This window comes from Scophthalmus maximus, chromosome 14, assembly GCF_022379125.1.
Source record: "Scophthalmus maximus strain ysfricsl-2021 chromosome 14, ASM2237912v1, whole genome shotgun sequence".
NCBI lineage: Eukaryota > Metazoa > Chordata > Actinopteri > Pleuronectiformes > Scophthalmidae > Scophthalmus > Scophthalmus maximus.
In genome coordinates this window covers 2,570,001-2,585,871 of record NC_061528.1, presented here as the reverse complement: position 1 = coordinate 2,585,871, position 15,871 = coordinate 2,570,001, and the positions used below count along the sequence as shown (strand labels likewise).

General features: G+C 47.6%; 1 protein-coding gene across 2 annotated transcripts in view; it reads left to right on the top strand.

Annotated features, from left to right (window-relative positions):
* Positions 1-3,515: 3,515 nt before the first annotated feature.
* Positions 3,516-15,871, top strand: part of kalrna (kalirin RhoGEF kinase a) — a 103,444-nt gene continuing 91,088 nt past the window's right edge. The window contains exon 1 of one of the 2 annotated variants that reach the window (XM_035603616.2): positions 3,516-3,858. In XM_035603616.2, coding sequence (XP_035459509.2) covers positions 3,792-3,858 — 67 coding nt within the window. In that variant the 5' untranslated portion in view covers positions 3,516-3,791. The remainder of the gene's footprint in view (positions 3,859-15,871) is intronic. The other variant, XM_035603615.2, reaches the window with a different exon arrangement.

Sequence of the window (15,871 nt, the reverse complement as noted above, 5' to 3'; positions counted from 1 at the left end):
AAAAACAACACAAACGTCTCGCGAGTACATGAACTCACGTCAACTCAAACCACCTCCGTCAGCGGCTCTAACCTGTGGGGACCTGACGTGTGAAGGTTCGGCTTGTGGCGCGGTTTTTTGAAGAGACAACGGGGAAAAAAACGCCGAGAAAAACGCTTCGCGCCCCCGGTTGGTACGACGGTTTGGTCCCTGTCATGAAGGCGCCGGTAAGGACGCAGGCGCTTCTCAACAACACTTTGAATATAACGGAGGAGAGGAAAGAAGTTGGTCCGCTGAACCTCCCACCTCGTTTTCTGGCTCCTGGCGTTGGCTAGCGGCAGCGTTAGCATCATGGCTAACTCGACGCCGGCAGCCTGGCTACTGTCCGGAGCAGAAATCGGCCGTAAAAATCACAATTTGAACAAATGAATCCGAGTTAAATGTCTGGTCACATTATTGAGTATCTGGTTTTGTTACTTACTGATGTAGACGAACGAAAACCATCCGCATGTTGGACTCGAAGCCTCTCAAGTCCCCGAGCTTCTCTCCGCGGAGCGAATGTTCGTAAGAGGTACCACTTTTGTTTTATCTCTTTTTCATTCACTCTACTTTTTTTTCTCGGGGGTTGAGGTTTTGGTCAATTCTGCTGTTCCATCAATGAGGAGAGATACCGGCAGAACGCTACTCTCTACCTTATATTAGTCACGCAATCAAGTAAATCAAGTCGACATTTTCCCACGGAAAACTGCGTCCAGGTGGCCAAGAGTGAAATCAAGGCGTAAAGGACCAATGTGAACGCAGCTGGTGTCAGTTTTTAACATCATAATGACAAGTTTAAGACAAAGAGTTGTAGATACGACAGATAAATCGTGACCACGTCAACTAAACCCTAAAAGAAAACCACCGTCCTGGCTTTGCCGCTGCCCAAAGATGCTCCGAGCTCCTGACCTTTAAGTTCACGTTTGTAGAAGCCCTCGAGTCGGTTCTCCTGAAAGGATCCCGCCGCGGCAGCGTGACGTTGGATATTTAATGCACCGACTGGATGTTGGATTCTCGGAATGCGGGGTTGGAAGTCGGAGTATTGACGAGGAGGAAGAGGAGGAGGAGGAGACTCGCTGTTGTTTTGCTGTAATAAGCAACCCTGCTGTAAAAAGCCCCCCTGCGGGTATTTACTGTTACCTCTAAGGGCCGTTTTTTTTTTTTACGGCAGGGCTGCTTATTACGCCTTTGTTTGGTTCATTGTTAACAAGCAATATAAGACGGTATAATGAGAGGGTCTCTGTTTATGAACTGTGGGACCAGTTTAACAGCCGTGTGGAGGATTGAAAACCTTTATTGAGAAGTTTCTTCCACCGTAGGAGAGACAATTCGAGTCACTTCCTTTGTGTTGAGAATATCGAGCAGATCAAACTCCTTCCTTCTCAATCCTGCAAAACTCGATTTCAGAGCGTGAATATGATGATATGATGATTTCCTTTTCTACATCAATGTAGTGTGACAGGATTTTACGAGAGTTTTCTATGTGTTTGCTTTTTGCCTTATAATATACAAGGACTGGACCAAGGACTGGAGACAACACGGGCCAGAGGGCAGCAGTGATAAAAGAGAGTCAAGGTAGTCGTCATGAATTTCATATATTAAGAGTTAACGAGAGACAGCCACAACCTCCTCACATTTTGGGACACATCTCTGAATTCATGCCTGCAACACAACTTTTAGAGACAACGAGAAAAGTTTAAAAAAGAAGAAAGAAATGCAACAGATAGAGTTTGAGAAAAAGGAGCCGTTACAATCTATTGTAAGTGGGCAATGATTCAGGGCCAGAACGTTAATGATGAAAAAGCAGAGCTGCTTCTCTTTTTGTGTCCTCTGCGTCATTGAGCGAGTCAGTGAGCATTTTATTATTTAGGGAAAAGGGCAAAATCATCCATTAAAACCGACTGGTGCGAGGATTTAACGAGGCCCTTTGAGGGGGGTCAAGTGTAACAAACAAATCATAGGACAAGACCGTTTTAAAAGGACCTCGCTCAGCTCTCTGTTCTGTGCGGTATGTGTCACTAGGTGGCAGTAAAATACAGCGAGAAGCTTCACACAGACACTGGAGAGGCTGGTAGGGTACACGGCCTGCATGCTGATGAGGTGAGGAGGCGTTGGAGATACAAATGGATTCATGATTTTAAATGTCACCAACCACATCTCATACATTACCCAGAACGAAACACAAGAAAGCAGATATAGACAAAAAGAGCAGAATAGTTGTGATTTAAAACTCTGAATTAACAAAACTTATAGAAATACGTCTTGTTCTGCCAAAGCATCACATACTGCCGCAACATTTATGACATTCATTCATTCATTCTTAGCTGACGCTTTTGTCCAATATGACTTCCAATAACTGGTCTTTCTATTATTTTCAACGGTGCAACCCACTGAGCTTTTCAACTCAGACTTGTCGCTATTTCTTCATTTTGGGAACCACAACAATCTGCCGTAGCCTTACAAGGATACAAGCTTGTAAGGGCTAATTTGTTCGCAAAAAATCTGAGAGAGAGAGAGTGTCTTTGTGGCTTGGAAATGGAGGTAAGGTGAGGGGTATTAGTTGCTTGCAATCTGCACCCTCACCACTAGATGTCCCTAAATTGTACACACTCAACCTTCCAGGAGGAAACTGGATCACCTGGAGGAAACGAGTGCAGTAATAAAGAACAATCATGTGAGAGGCTAAATTTTGAAGATACTATTTGCACAACAGGGCAAAGAGACATGAGATCATTAGCAAGAAAGATGCCAAGACAATAAAGACAAAATGAAAGAACCATAGACTGTATATAAAAATGGACAAAGTCACAGGGTCCGGAGATTGAAGCCAAACCCAGGGTTGGGTAGTAACAAATTACATGTAATCTGGATTACTTAATCTGATTAAAGAAATCAAGACAAGATTGCATTTAGAAAAAAATTGTCAATGATTACTTGTTTCCTTTTTTATTATGTCTTTAAGATATGGCATTTTTAAAAATCGAGATTTAAAAGTAAACAAATATTTATATAATAACCAATTCTGAATATACTAAACGCATTTGATTTGCATTGAAAATGTTTTCGATGTTTCAAGACGTTTACATTTATGCAACTCCAAAGTTTGTTGTTTGCGCCCATTTAAAAAGGTAAACTATAATGTGCAATATTTTGATATTGTTTGATTCTAAAGTAATCCAACTGTTTTCAGATCACTTTTTTAAATCCAATGCATTAAGTTACTGATTACTAAAAAAATGTAATTGCCATGTCATTTGGATTCCGTAACCTGATTACATTTGAAAGTAATCTGATTGTCGTTATGACAAAAAACTAAAAAAATAACATAATTTGAAGAAAACATCCCAATAAAGGTCAATGAATTGAATTTGGTAGAGAGAGAGAGTGACGGAGCGAGTGAGCGAGCGACACAGCGAGCGACACACACAGCGAGTGAGAGGGAGGGAGGGAGGGAGGGGAGGGGGAGAAGGAGGGAGGAGGGAGGAGGAGAGACCCAGGCGGACAGCAGCAGCAGCAGCAGCAGCGGAGGGAGGTTGGACCGGGAACAATAGAGAGAAGCGAAGCCAACCTCCTGGAACAGCGAAGAAAACCGAGCGGGCGACGGAGAGAAAGAAGCGCGGGGGGATGGAGGGCGCGGGCCGGCGGACGGAGAACATGTGAGGAGCCACCACCGGAGGATTGTACCGGAGGGAGCGGAGGAGCTGCACGGACCCCTCGTCCCTCTCTGCCTGCCTTTCTCTTTGTCGGGGGATTGTATCGAACCGGATCCCGGCATGAACCCTGCAGAGGCGGCCGAGGAGGCGCCCGGCGACCCCGACGCGGATGCGTTCTACAAAACAGGTAGAAGAAAAGAAAGGAAAGGAAATGAAATGAAAAGAAAAGAAATGTGCCACAGACAGAAAGAAAGAATGAATGTCACCGATCAGCAGGAATATACAGGAGAGAAGCAAAATCATGTGTGTGTGTGTGTGTGTGTGTGTGTGTGTGTTGTTGTGTGTGTGTGTGTGTGTGTGTGTGTTGTTGTGTGTGTGTGTGTTGGTGTGTGTGTGTGTGTGTGTGTCTGTGTTGTTGTGTGTGTGTGTGTGTGTGTTCCGGGTGGGAATCCAGCAGGGAGTCGTTCCGATTCAGCTGCAACAATGATGTGGAAACGGGTAAAGGGTTCTACATGCATGTAGCCTACAGTGTGTGTGTGTGTGTGTGTGTGTGTGTGTGTTGAGAGCTCATGTGCCTGATGATGCTGATGGTCTCTACAAAGGAAGGATAAGGAATTGAGATCAGCTGCAGGATGAAAATCCCAAAGAATCTGTTAAATACTCTGCTAGATGACGACAAACCATTGGTTTTTAAAATGAGCAGGGTGTGTGTGTGTGTGTGTGTGTGTGTGTGTGTGTGTGTGTGTGTGTGTTAGTTTGTGTGTGTGTGTGTGTGTGTGTGTGCGTCTTCTGCTGATGCATTTCGAAGGAAAGGGAACTGATGAGTCGGACTGAACTGATGTAAACGGTCTGAAGGTGAGAGAGTGTTTATATGTGCAGGGTGTGATGGTGTGTGTGTGTTTTGGTAAGAAGAGTGTGTGTGTGTGTGTGTGTGTGTGTGTGTGTGTGTGTGTGTGTGTGTGTGCGCGTGTGCGTGTGTCCCACCAGTGCATAATGGGGCCTAAACCACCAAAAAGCGGTTGCTGCAACTGGCAACTTCTCTTCACCATTGATCACATTGATTTGGGGGTCGATCAATATTTGACTCTGACCTGACGTCTTCAATCGGCCACACGATGGAAAAACAAGAGAAGCAGAGTGAACGTCCGTTTGTTTTCACAGCTGCTGAAACGACTTTGAGTCGTGGACTCAAACTGGCAGCAGATGATGATGATGATGATGATGATGAAATATAAAAACATCAATAATTCTCTCCAGCTCCGGCTGCTCTTCTTCGTCTTTGTCGTCGTGAATCATCGTAGATTCAATTTCTTCTGAGTTCTGGGAACTTGTGATTGCCGTTTGTTTTTTCGTTCTTCTTCCCATAACCGTCTCCCTGTCCTAAAGAAACCAAAGGAATAATTGATTAATTTGCACAAAATGATAATTTGTCCTTTATAAATGTCCGACTGGATGGTCTTGATTATCCCTAAGGGGCCGTTTGGCTCCCAGTCGGAGTCGACACAAAGGCGCACATGACCGACGAAACAAGACAACATGACAAACAAAGGTCATAGATACGTAGACGCACAGCTGGAGTCATGACTTTGACATCATCATGAAACATTAGAAACAATAAGAGTCTGTTTAAAATTCCCAACAGCTGACGGGACACATGAGCTCAGGTCGTCCTGAGGAAGGTTCACCTGACCCCCGAGGGCAGGAGACGGTGAGTGGGCTCTAATGTCATAAACTTAGGGTTTAACAAACTTCCGTATCCTGTTCTCGTCAGCCGCACTGACGTTGTAATACGAGCAGATGGTTGCAAAATCTGAAATGGACTCAGTAAAAGATTTCACGAGCGATGTGGTCAACCTTTAGTCCCCTCGACCTCCTCGAGAACAACAGTCCCCGGTTGGTCCCCCTTGCAGACACAGTCGTCCAAGATGGTGGCCAAGTGAAGTCTTCGTTTGCTTCTTTTGTCCAGAGCTGCCTTCGGACGTGAACTCCGGGAAATGTCCCCGAAAAAAACGCAGCAGGAGGCGGTCGGGAGTCGGGCCGCGTTCACACCGCCAGGAACATTTCGCGGAATATTCTGCTGCGTCTGCGTCGAGCCACGCGTTACAATAATCCTGCCGCGGAAAAGTGGTGGGTTTTTTTTTTCGCTTACAGTCGCCGCTCGCCGTGAATTCGTGGTGCGGAGATTTTCCTGCTGTGCTGTACAGTCGTTTGGTATTTCCTGTGTCCTCTGACAGAGGCAGACATTTAAATGAGGGGAACCTACGTTGACGTTCTGAAGATGTAGGTGTATGTTATATAGACTAAACACTGATGAGGAAGATGCAGCTGAGCTGGAGGGGGACACACCCTGACTCTCTGTAATTCACTTCCGTTACTTTATTATGGACAATCCAAGCCAAGGCAGTTTATTAAATCAAACACACACTTAACTCTTTCTCTCTCTCTCTCTCTCTCTGTGAGACACGTCGAGCGTATATGGTCTAGACCAGTAACAGGACTCCTCCTCCTCCTCCTAGTGGGATGGTCTCCTCTTCCAACTTCATATATTACATCCGTGGAAATCTTCCAGCCGACTCCTCCTGACCATTAATGAGATCTGCTCTGACGGTGAAACAAATTCGTGTGAGTTACACCTGTGACTTTGGTTACCGAAGGTCGGCGGTTCGATTCCTGGTCCGAGATCCGGTGTGGGCCCTGAATGTCAGCGAAATGATTAGGCTCAAGTTTCCTAAGTTTGAATGAAACATATTTTATAACTGGGGCTGCACGGCGGCGTAGTGGTTAGCACCCAGAAGGTTCTGGGTTCGAGTCCCGGTTCGAACCAACCAGGGCCTTTCTGTGTGCAGTTTGCATGTTCTCCCCGTGTGTGCGTGGGTTCTCTCCAGGTTCTCCGGCTTCCTCCCACAGTCCAGAGACATGAGAATGGGGTCAGGTTCATTGGAGACTCTGAATTGACCGTAGGTGTGAATGTGAGAGTGAATGGTTGTCCGTCTCTGTATGTGGCCCTGTGATAGGCTGGAGACCTGTCCAGGGTGAACCCCGCCTCTCGCCCAATGTCAGCTGGGATTGGCTCCAGCCCCCCCGCGACCCTTCAATGGATAACGCGGTAGACGATGGATGGATATTTAATAACTGTGGATCAATGTTGCATGAACCGCGTTCAGTACTTGAATGGATCTTTGTCACAGCTGCTCTGCTCAGTAAATTGAAATTGAATGGGGTTTTTTTTTCCCCGCATAAAAACAAACAGAAGCCACGTGAAGACGTTTAAACGTGCCGCTGAGTCTGAGCAGCGGGCCGACGTCCTCGTCTGAGCTCAACGTCTCTCTGACTTTATGGTTCAGAGAAAACTGGAGACGAGCATCATCATCTGTTAATGAGCCCATCATAAATCCCTTCGCGTGTTTCTGACATTGTCTCGTGAAGTGAAGTTTTAACCGTACGTTGGCCATATGCATGTAACGTCCCCCCCTTTGCCGCCACAATGGATTCTTCCTAATTCTGTCCGCCCACAACTTTTTTTCATCTCATATCTTTTCATTGGCCACATAAACTTCTAAATCATAGCTGCAGTTTCAGCTCATCAATCGTAACGTGCTTTTTACAGACTGAAGACTTTGTAGGATTTCCACAATTTCTTTTATAAAAATCTAACAGTCAACATTTACTTTACTCGTGTTCCTTCCGTTCAGTTTCTGTGTCATTCCGGTTTCCTTTCATCGCACTCGGAAAAGTGAAGTTGATCTTTTCGAATCTACAGGAAGTGAGTGAAACGAGAAATATTAAATGGAAATTATACACCGAGAATCCTCGCTTCCATAAAGAAATGAGCAACAGCACACACACACACACACACACACACACACACACTCGCACACTCGCAGGAGGCGCGGCTGCTGAACGCTATGCTAATCAGTCCGTCTATAAATAGGATCCCAAATGATCTGGGGGGGGGGCAGGAAGTGACACGCACGCCTTCGTACCCACACTCCCTTTGCCCCGGCGACGACCGACGCCAGCTGCTGTTTAATCAGCTGCCACAATAATCATTAGTCACTCTTGTCTCATGTATTTCTTCTTCTTCTTCTTCTTCTTCTTTTATTAGAACAACAGACGTAACAAGTGGAAGCTGGTTGTGTCTTTCTGCTCGGTGAGCAGGTGAAGCGCAGCGGCTCGTCGCTCAGGCATGCCGGGAGATTAAGAGCATCCGCGGCGGCGACGCGCTAAAAGAAGGGGAACCAGATTCATACAAGTCTTCTCTATAGATTCAAAATTATGAAAAGACCAACTTCTCCCCGAAGTACAGGGTTAACACTTGGTTTCATCGCGACCTCACACTGTTGCTCTTCGGCATTGAGGTTGAATCCCGGCGCGTTGTTTCTTTCTCCATGTTCCAGCAGCGAGGAGACAGAAACACTCTCACTCGCCTTGTCTGCATGAGCAGGTAATTCGATTTCATTCCTCTCAGCTGATCTGCCGAGAGCCACGAGCAACGTCTGTAGCCATGGTGACGCACACTGTTTCCCCCCCGCTGACACGGAAAACAATGACCTTTCTAATGAGGACGAGAAAAAGGCCAGCGCGGGAACGTGGGGTCCGTCTAATCAGGCCGGTGTCGACGCACGAAAACAATCTGCCGGATCAGATTGGTAGTCAGTGGTTCCCTTCACACACTGCGGGAATTCGGCCGATTAGTACGAGACGCGAACTTGAAAACGTCCGTGGTGGAGAGCCGTTACCAACGGACACAGCAGTTGGACAGACCACCAGCCGGGCGAGAGCAACGCATCACGTGACGTCTGTCACCGCCAACAGGCTTAGAGCAGAGAGGAGGTGATGTCTGTGAGGATGATTCCACGATGTCTGTGAACCAGTCCAATGCTGAGGTACGTCTGCGGCCGAGAACACGGCACCTGCGACCAGGAATGAGCTCGTTCATCGGTCCGATGACGACGTTGCGTCTCACATATTTTCTTTGATTTCACACTTTTAAGAGCATTTAAATGCGGCGTTTCATTCGGTTAGGGTTAGTTGTCGCTGTACACCAACATCAAACGACAACTTCTTTCTACCGACAGCACTACAAATAAAAAAGCCAGTACATCTAGCGCTGTTCTTTCGCTTTTCCGCCACATTTTAATATCTGCCGCTGTCGGAGGACAGGGGGAAAACTCCGGGGCAGTTAAGGTGCCGCTAATGCGCCTGTTACGCTTGGTTGCCAACCGCCATCAAAAACGAAGAAGAAGAAGAAGAAGAAGAAGAAGATGAAAGAAGCGTGTACAGCCAATCACGTTGCGATCTCTTAGCTGGCTGTGGCCCAAGAACACGACCTCAACCAGAGCTCCAAATGCTCGTTCGTCAGCGGCAGCCATCTTGTTTGCTGCTCTCCGCGTCACCGTATAAACCCCGCCCCTTTATCAGATAGTCGGTTGTGATTGGACCGGTCTTGCCAGGCTTTCCAGGAGCTGGGTAGTCTGCCCCCCAACCCCCAGTAGTACGTGTGTAGACTGTACATATAGAGTGCTTTATAAATGCAGGCCATCAAGGTGCGACTACGCACCAGGGTTTTAGTTGTCCCATCCCGCGCAACAACCACCGTTGCCCCACAGCCCTGAAGGCTCCTTTTTTTAAGACCCGTTTCATTTGATGCATACCACGTCCCTGAAAGTCAGATTTCATTTCAGCCTTAGGAGGAGAGATCTCATTTCACTCAGGAGTGGACGAGACCTGGTCTCACCCTGAGCAGCAAACGTCCGCGGACTCTTGAGAGGAAAGAAAGTCGGGAGAGCGGAGACCTCGCTTCACCCCGAGGGCGAAGCGTCCTGGGCCGGCCGCACCTCGTTTCGCCCCGAGGCTCCTTTCAATGACGGGGAAATGATTAAAAAGATTTCATTCTCCTGCTTGACATTGCAGACATATTGTGTGCGTGTGTGTGTGTGTGTGTGAGAGAAAGACTAGCCTGTGTATAAGAGTGGAAAACGTACAGTATGTGAGTGTGTTTGAGTGGGTTTTGCGAGCAGTGACATTACACGGATGAACGACCAGTAATCCATTCATTCTACACACACACACACACACACACACACACACACACACACACACACCGTTTCCTCCGGTCTTGCAGCCGGATTAACCTGCGATGTAAGCGCGGAAACTCTGAGAGAGAGAGAGAGAGGAAGAAGTTGGATGCATTATAATTATGATGTGTGATTCTTAAGTTTCAGAATCTCCGGCTGCAACGTTTGAACGTTAAAAATCGATGAGCCCAGTTTCATGCGGCGGGATTAAGGCTAATGATGAAAAAAGGCTGCTGTTTAAATGAAAGTTTAATGAGATCACAGCGTCGGTAACACTGGCCTGGACTTACACTAATCCACCGGCATTACACCGACACCCCCGACCACGTGCTGCCGGCGTGCATTATACATGTTAACATATGATTTGACTTTTTTTTTTTACAACTGAACATCGAGCGACTTCAACGCCGCCGCCGCCGACAAGGGCCGCTGGGGGACAACCGGACGGCATGTCGGAATATCTCGTCATTAAAATGTAATTTCCCCCCCAAAAGCAGCTTTGGTGCCGGAGCTAATCCTCCCCATTTGTATGATCTGTCAGTTAGCGGCTAATGCAGCCACCGAATGTGCACCAGCGGCTTCTATTCACTCGAGTTTGACCAACGTTGTGTAAGTTTCGACGTCTACTGTACGTCATCCACACAACATGCTCCGGTCGAAAGAGTTTCCATATTCATATTACTGAAGGAGCATGTCCCCCAGTGTGGAGTTGGACATCGGTAGGATCAACGCCGGACTTGCCTTGGTGTTACCTGCCGTGTGTGTGTGTGTGTGTGTGTGTGTGTGTGTGTGTTAGTTAGTGTGTGTGTGTGTTAGTTAGTGTGTGTGTGTGCGTGCCTGTGTCATGGTCAAATGCAGCTGCATCTGCTGGAACCACGTCCGACGTATGACCCGTGACTGCTGAGCAATAAATCATACACCATATGCAGTCGTGACGCCCGAGCGCTCTTGTCGTGAGGTTTACAGCGAGAGCGACGCCCGGCGAGCGGCGCGGCGGCGCTGTCCCTTTAAATGAGGCCTCGCTCCTGAGTCATGGTGAGGAAACATGGAGGGAGGAGCCACTCATCAATTATTGAAGTGTGTGTGAGAGAGAGAGAGATTCAGATAGTCTCTCCGTCGCCCTCACCGTCATCAGGAACAATAAGATGCTGCTGAGGAGAGAGAGAGAGAGAAGAGAGAGAGAGAGAGAGAGAGAGAGAGAGAGATTCCTTCCATGAGAGATTTTTGATTTTGATTTGAAAACACAATGTTTATTAAGATTTACCAGAGAACATCACGGCCCTCTACAAATGAAATGAAAAAAGAGAGAGAGAGAGAGAGAGAGGGATTCCCTCCATCCATCTCCTTCTTTGTCTGACCCAGTGGCAGATGGGTGTGAAGACTGAAGTGTGTGTGTGTGTGTGTGTGTGTGTGTGTGTGTGTGTGTGACAGACAGCAACAGAGAGAGAGAGAGAAACAGCTTAAGTGGATTATCCCTTATTACCCACCAGGGGACAAGTGAGAGACAGAGGGGGCGAGAGACACTCAGAGACACACAGAGAGAGAGAGAGATTGTTAAATAGATAAATACAAAGAAAGGATTTCCTCTCCTCCTCCTCCTCCTCCTTTTGTCTCCTCCCTCCTTAAAAGCTTTCTAGTGTTCGGACAGCTGCAGCCATATGGTGTGTGCATGTGGCCGTGTGTGTGTGTGTGTGTGTGTGTGTGTGTGTGTGTGTGTGTGTCTAATGAGCATCCGTTTTGACTATAATCGATCACAAAGACATTTTACAGACACGAGTGTGTGTGTGTGTGTGTGTGTGTGTGTGTCAGTAGCTGCTTAGTGCTGCTGGCTAATAGACTTTGATGTTATTAACTGCTGTGGGCAGGTGTTTGCCTCTGTGTGTGTGTGTGTGTGTGTGTGTGTTGTGTGTTGTGTGTGTGTGTCGGAGACAGGAAGCTCTCACCCTGATTGACGGAGCAGCACCGAGCCGCTGAAAGCCGAAGCCACAGATAAGCGGACTATCAGGCAAAAATGGGGAATGATATAGAATTGAATCATATTTATCCGTTCAAATCAACTTTGATTGGCGAAAGTGTTTCAGATTAGAAACACTCAACGCTAACAAGACCTTTGACAATGTTCAGAACATATCATGTAGCATTGGAAAATAGAAATATGGCGGAAAGCTTTAGTGATTATTTGTTTTTGGAATGTTCACTTTAGTCTTTAAGGCGCCACAACCTTCACACGATTGAAGGGAAATGCAGCATTAAAATGAGTATGAAATTGAATAAAAGGTTAGGTTGATTGTCCGCCATCTGAAATCAGATCTTTTTTTACCCCCCCCCCCCAAGAAAAACCCGACTCTAACCGATTAATCGATTATCAAAATAGTTGGCAGTTATTCTTTTCTGGGGCCCAATCATCCAATCAGAGTGGTGTTTTTTCCCCCTGCGACCAATCACAGCTCGAGTGGTCCTGTCAACACACGCCCTCCTAATAGGGCTTCCTGTGAGAGCACCAGTGTGTGTGTGTGTGTGTGTGTGTGTGTGTGTGTGTGTGTGTGTGTGTGTGTGTGTGTGTGTGTGTGTGTGTGTGTGATGGCTCCCCTGTGGCGGGCTGAGCTGTCAGAGAGCAGATAAGCGTCCTGAGGGCGAGTCAGTCAGACCTGTACTCTCTCTCTCTCTCTCGCCTCCTCATCTGCCATCGATTCCTCTTGTCTCGCTCCGTCTCGAAGCAGAACGACGTCACGTGGGCCGATCCTTCGCTCGCCACGTTTTAGCGAAGCTCAATTTCGTCGGTAGATACTTTGGAGTCCGTGTCTGTCGGGCAATAAAAAAATACAAATAATCTCTGTTCCATTGTGACGCTGGAATTGATTGGTGAATGTCTCGTTGCCGCGGATGAAGACACAGTCAGACATCCAGATGTTTGACATTGACGCGTGTCTTGGAACGGTCGCTGCGATAAATCAAAATCTCATACCCCTGATACGGGTCATGTCACGTCCCGTCAGCCACACATAACGCTGCGTGTTGCTCGGACCTTTTCTGTAAACCGGGGGGGGCACATCTTTGCAGATCTAATTTGTAACAGCAGCTGTTTTCCTCTTCCTCCATCTTCTTGATTCTTTTTTCATCGCCACATGTGCTGATGTGGGTTAAAACCCCCTCTTCCACTGGCCAATGTTAAAGGGATAGTGCAGTGATCTTTTGGGTTGAAGTCTATAGGGGGTTTTGGTTTGTCATGGTTATTTCGTAGGAGGTTAAAAGGTTGTTTTGCGTGCTCTTTCCTTGTAGGCACGAGCTCCTTGATTTTGTCCGTGTTGCCGACTCCGGCTTCTCCTGCTCTGTTGCACGCTCACTCTCCTCCGTGTAATCGTCGTCAACAAAGTGGCCTCGAAAAATTTGAATTTGGAAAACAACTCGAAACATTCACAAGTAGCCAGCAGACGAGATTTGAAGCCCCGTGTCTTTACACTTGTCGACTCTGAACCGATGGGACTCCACCTTCAGGTGCTTCTCGGGAAACGCCATATCGCCACCTGGGAAACTAACGGTTATTCATCTCCATCATCCGTTCATCTGCTGATCCAATTATTTTCTCAATTCAACTGTTAAACTCTGAGGTTCCGGGCCTGATACCGATGACGTCAAGGAGTCCACAACTCAAACATGATCGGGTTATGAAGAGAACCCTCGCGGCCCAGTCGCCCGAATCGCACCGCGTTCGGAAGCTTTGCTTCAACATATTACGTCCACTGTTTTAACTTTTTCGAGTCACGAAGATCAAATCAAACACTGTAGAATCATCTAGTGTGGACCTACAGTACATGGGAACCGCAGTGTCTGTCGACCGTGATGACAAGCGGCGTGATTTTATTGATCACATGGCACATTACATGACAATGTCACGAGTACAGAGGGACGAACACCGCGCGCTTAATACCAAAAATCCAACCAATCCAAGAGAATCAGGAAGTGGATTGGACAAATGCTCGTGCGTGTATTGACCTGTAGTTTCCATCCGACACGAACCAGGTCCCCACGCGCTCCAGCCTCCCGACACGTGACCCGTCCGTCTGTCGGTGGGTTAGTTTGGTTTTTATTTTACTGCCGTCGCCATGTGCTCACGCCGGCGCCGCTCATTAGTTCACTGCCGTCAGTAATTAGCCTCTTATCCTGCACAACGCGGCAGTAAAAACACTTTATTGGCCGACATTAGTAAACAGGGAAACTACTGTGTGTTTACAAGTGTGTGTGGGTGCAAATGAGGTGTATGAAAAGCATGTGCTCTGACTCCGACGTGATGAAACGCATGAAGGGATTTCTTGTCTGACTCGTTTTTCTGCGTCGTCTGCCGGTTGACGGACACGACTGCTGTCCCACATCCACCGACGTCCGGCCGATGCTGCGTCGGGTGACGTGTGAAAGATGAGCCACGTTAAAATGTCCGGACGCAATTGTACACAAAGTCTGTCTTGAACGGGGCCGTGAAGAAAAAAATTGTCATTTCATCACATTTCCAACTCATTTCCTGCCAGACTCTGTGTGTGTGTGTGTGTGTGTGTGTGTGTGTGTGTGTGTGTGTGTGTGTGTGTGTGTGTGTGTGTGTGTGTGTGTGTGTGTGTGTGTGTATGTGGGGGAGTTTCCGAAGATATCTGACCATCCGACAATCTCTTCGAATGACATCTTTAACAACGTTTATCATGTTTGCCGACTTGATATTGATTGTGTGGCTGATGTGAAATCAGTCGATTGATTGATTGATTGGTCGAAGGGCCGACAGAAGGATTGATTGAAAAGAAAGTGTTGAATTTTTCGACTGTGGTGTTGAAATTCATGTGAACCTTCTGGCCAACCCTAACCCTAACCCCCCTGACCCCCCTGACCCCCCTGACCCTGACCCTAACCCTAACCCCCCTGACCCCCCTGACCCTGACCCTAACCCTAACCCCGCTGACCCCCCTGACCCTAACCCTCACTGTTCCTGGCGTTACTCGTTTGGTCCCTGAACACAACACAACTCCCACTCGAAGCTCATGTCACGTTCACGACGTCGTCTTCACAGAGTCAGAACAATCGACACGATCGGAGACTGTGGGCCGACGGACGACCCGACCGATGGACGGTTTGCGAAAACGTGACGACTGACGCGTCTCGCGAACTCGCCGTTTTTTTCTAGGTTTACTGGCGGATCGTTGTCCTCAGTTTAACTTCGGTTCATCCTAAAGCTTTGAGCCTCTCGGGCAGACGAAGATTTAGTGTGTGCTGCGGTGTGTGTGTGTGTGTGTGTGTGTGAGACTGTTGGAAAACAAAAGTCGCTGCGCTGCCGCCGTGGTGCGTTTGTGGGCGCGCGTGAATCCCGAAATTTCATTCATTTTCAAAAGTTCTGTTCATAGTTTCCGTGCGGAGCGAATGAATGAAGCAGCTGGGACTGATTCACCATCGCCATCCTCTTCTTCTTCTTCTTCTTCCACCTCCTCTTCCTCTCACTCCCTCTTTCTTTGTGCGTCTCTTTATTTTATTCACCTCCAACAAGCGTGGAAGCGTTTCTGCTGTCGTTGCTTCTAATCTTTCTTTTCTTTGAACCGAGCTTTGATAAAGCTCATTCTTAGAGGAGGCTACACACACACGCACACACACACACGCACGCACACACACACACACACGCACACACACACACGCACACACACACACACACACACACACACACGCACACACACACACGCACGCACACACACACACACACACGCACACACACACACACGCACACACACACACACACACACACACACACAGGAGCGTTTGTGTCAGGCGGTAATTGAGCGAACAGAACCTGCCGAGTATTAATAGAACAAAGAGAACGCGAGTGGAAACATTAATCCGTAATATTCCCGAGTTCAGGGCCTCAATTATCATCTGATCTTTTCGGGGGCTTTGCCTCGGCGATCTGACAGTTTCCGTCTCGCTGTTCGTCCTCCGGCGACGCTCATTAGTCGCAGGGAATAAAAACAACAACAACAACATCGAGCTGCCACTGAGAGGAAACCTGGACAGACCAGAGGAAGACGGCGTGTGTTCATCCACAGTCTCCCGCCGACAGGAGCGCGCGTGTGTGTGCGAACATGAGCCATATGTTCA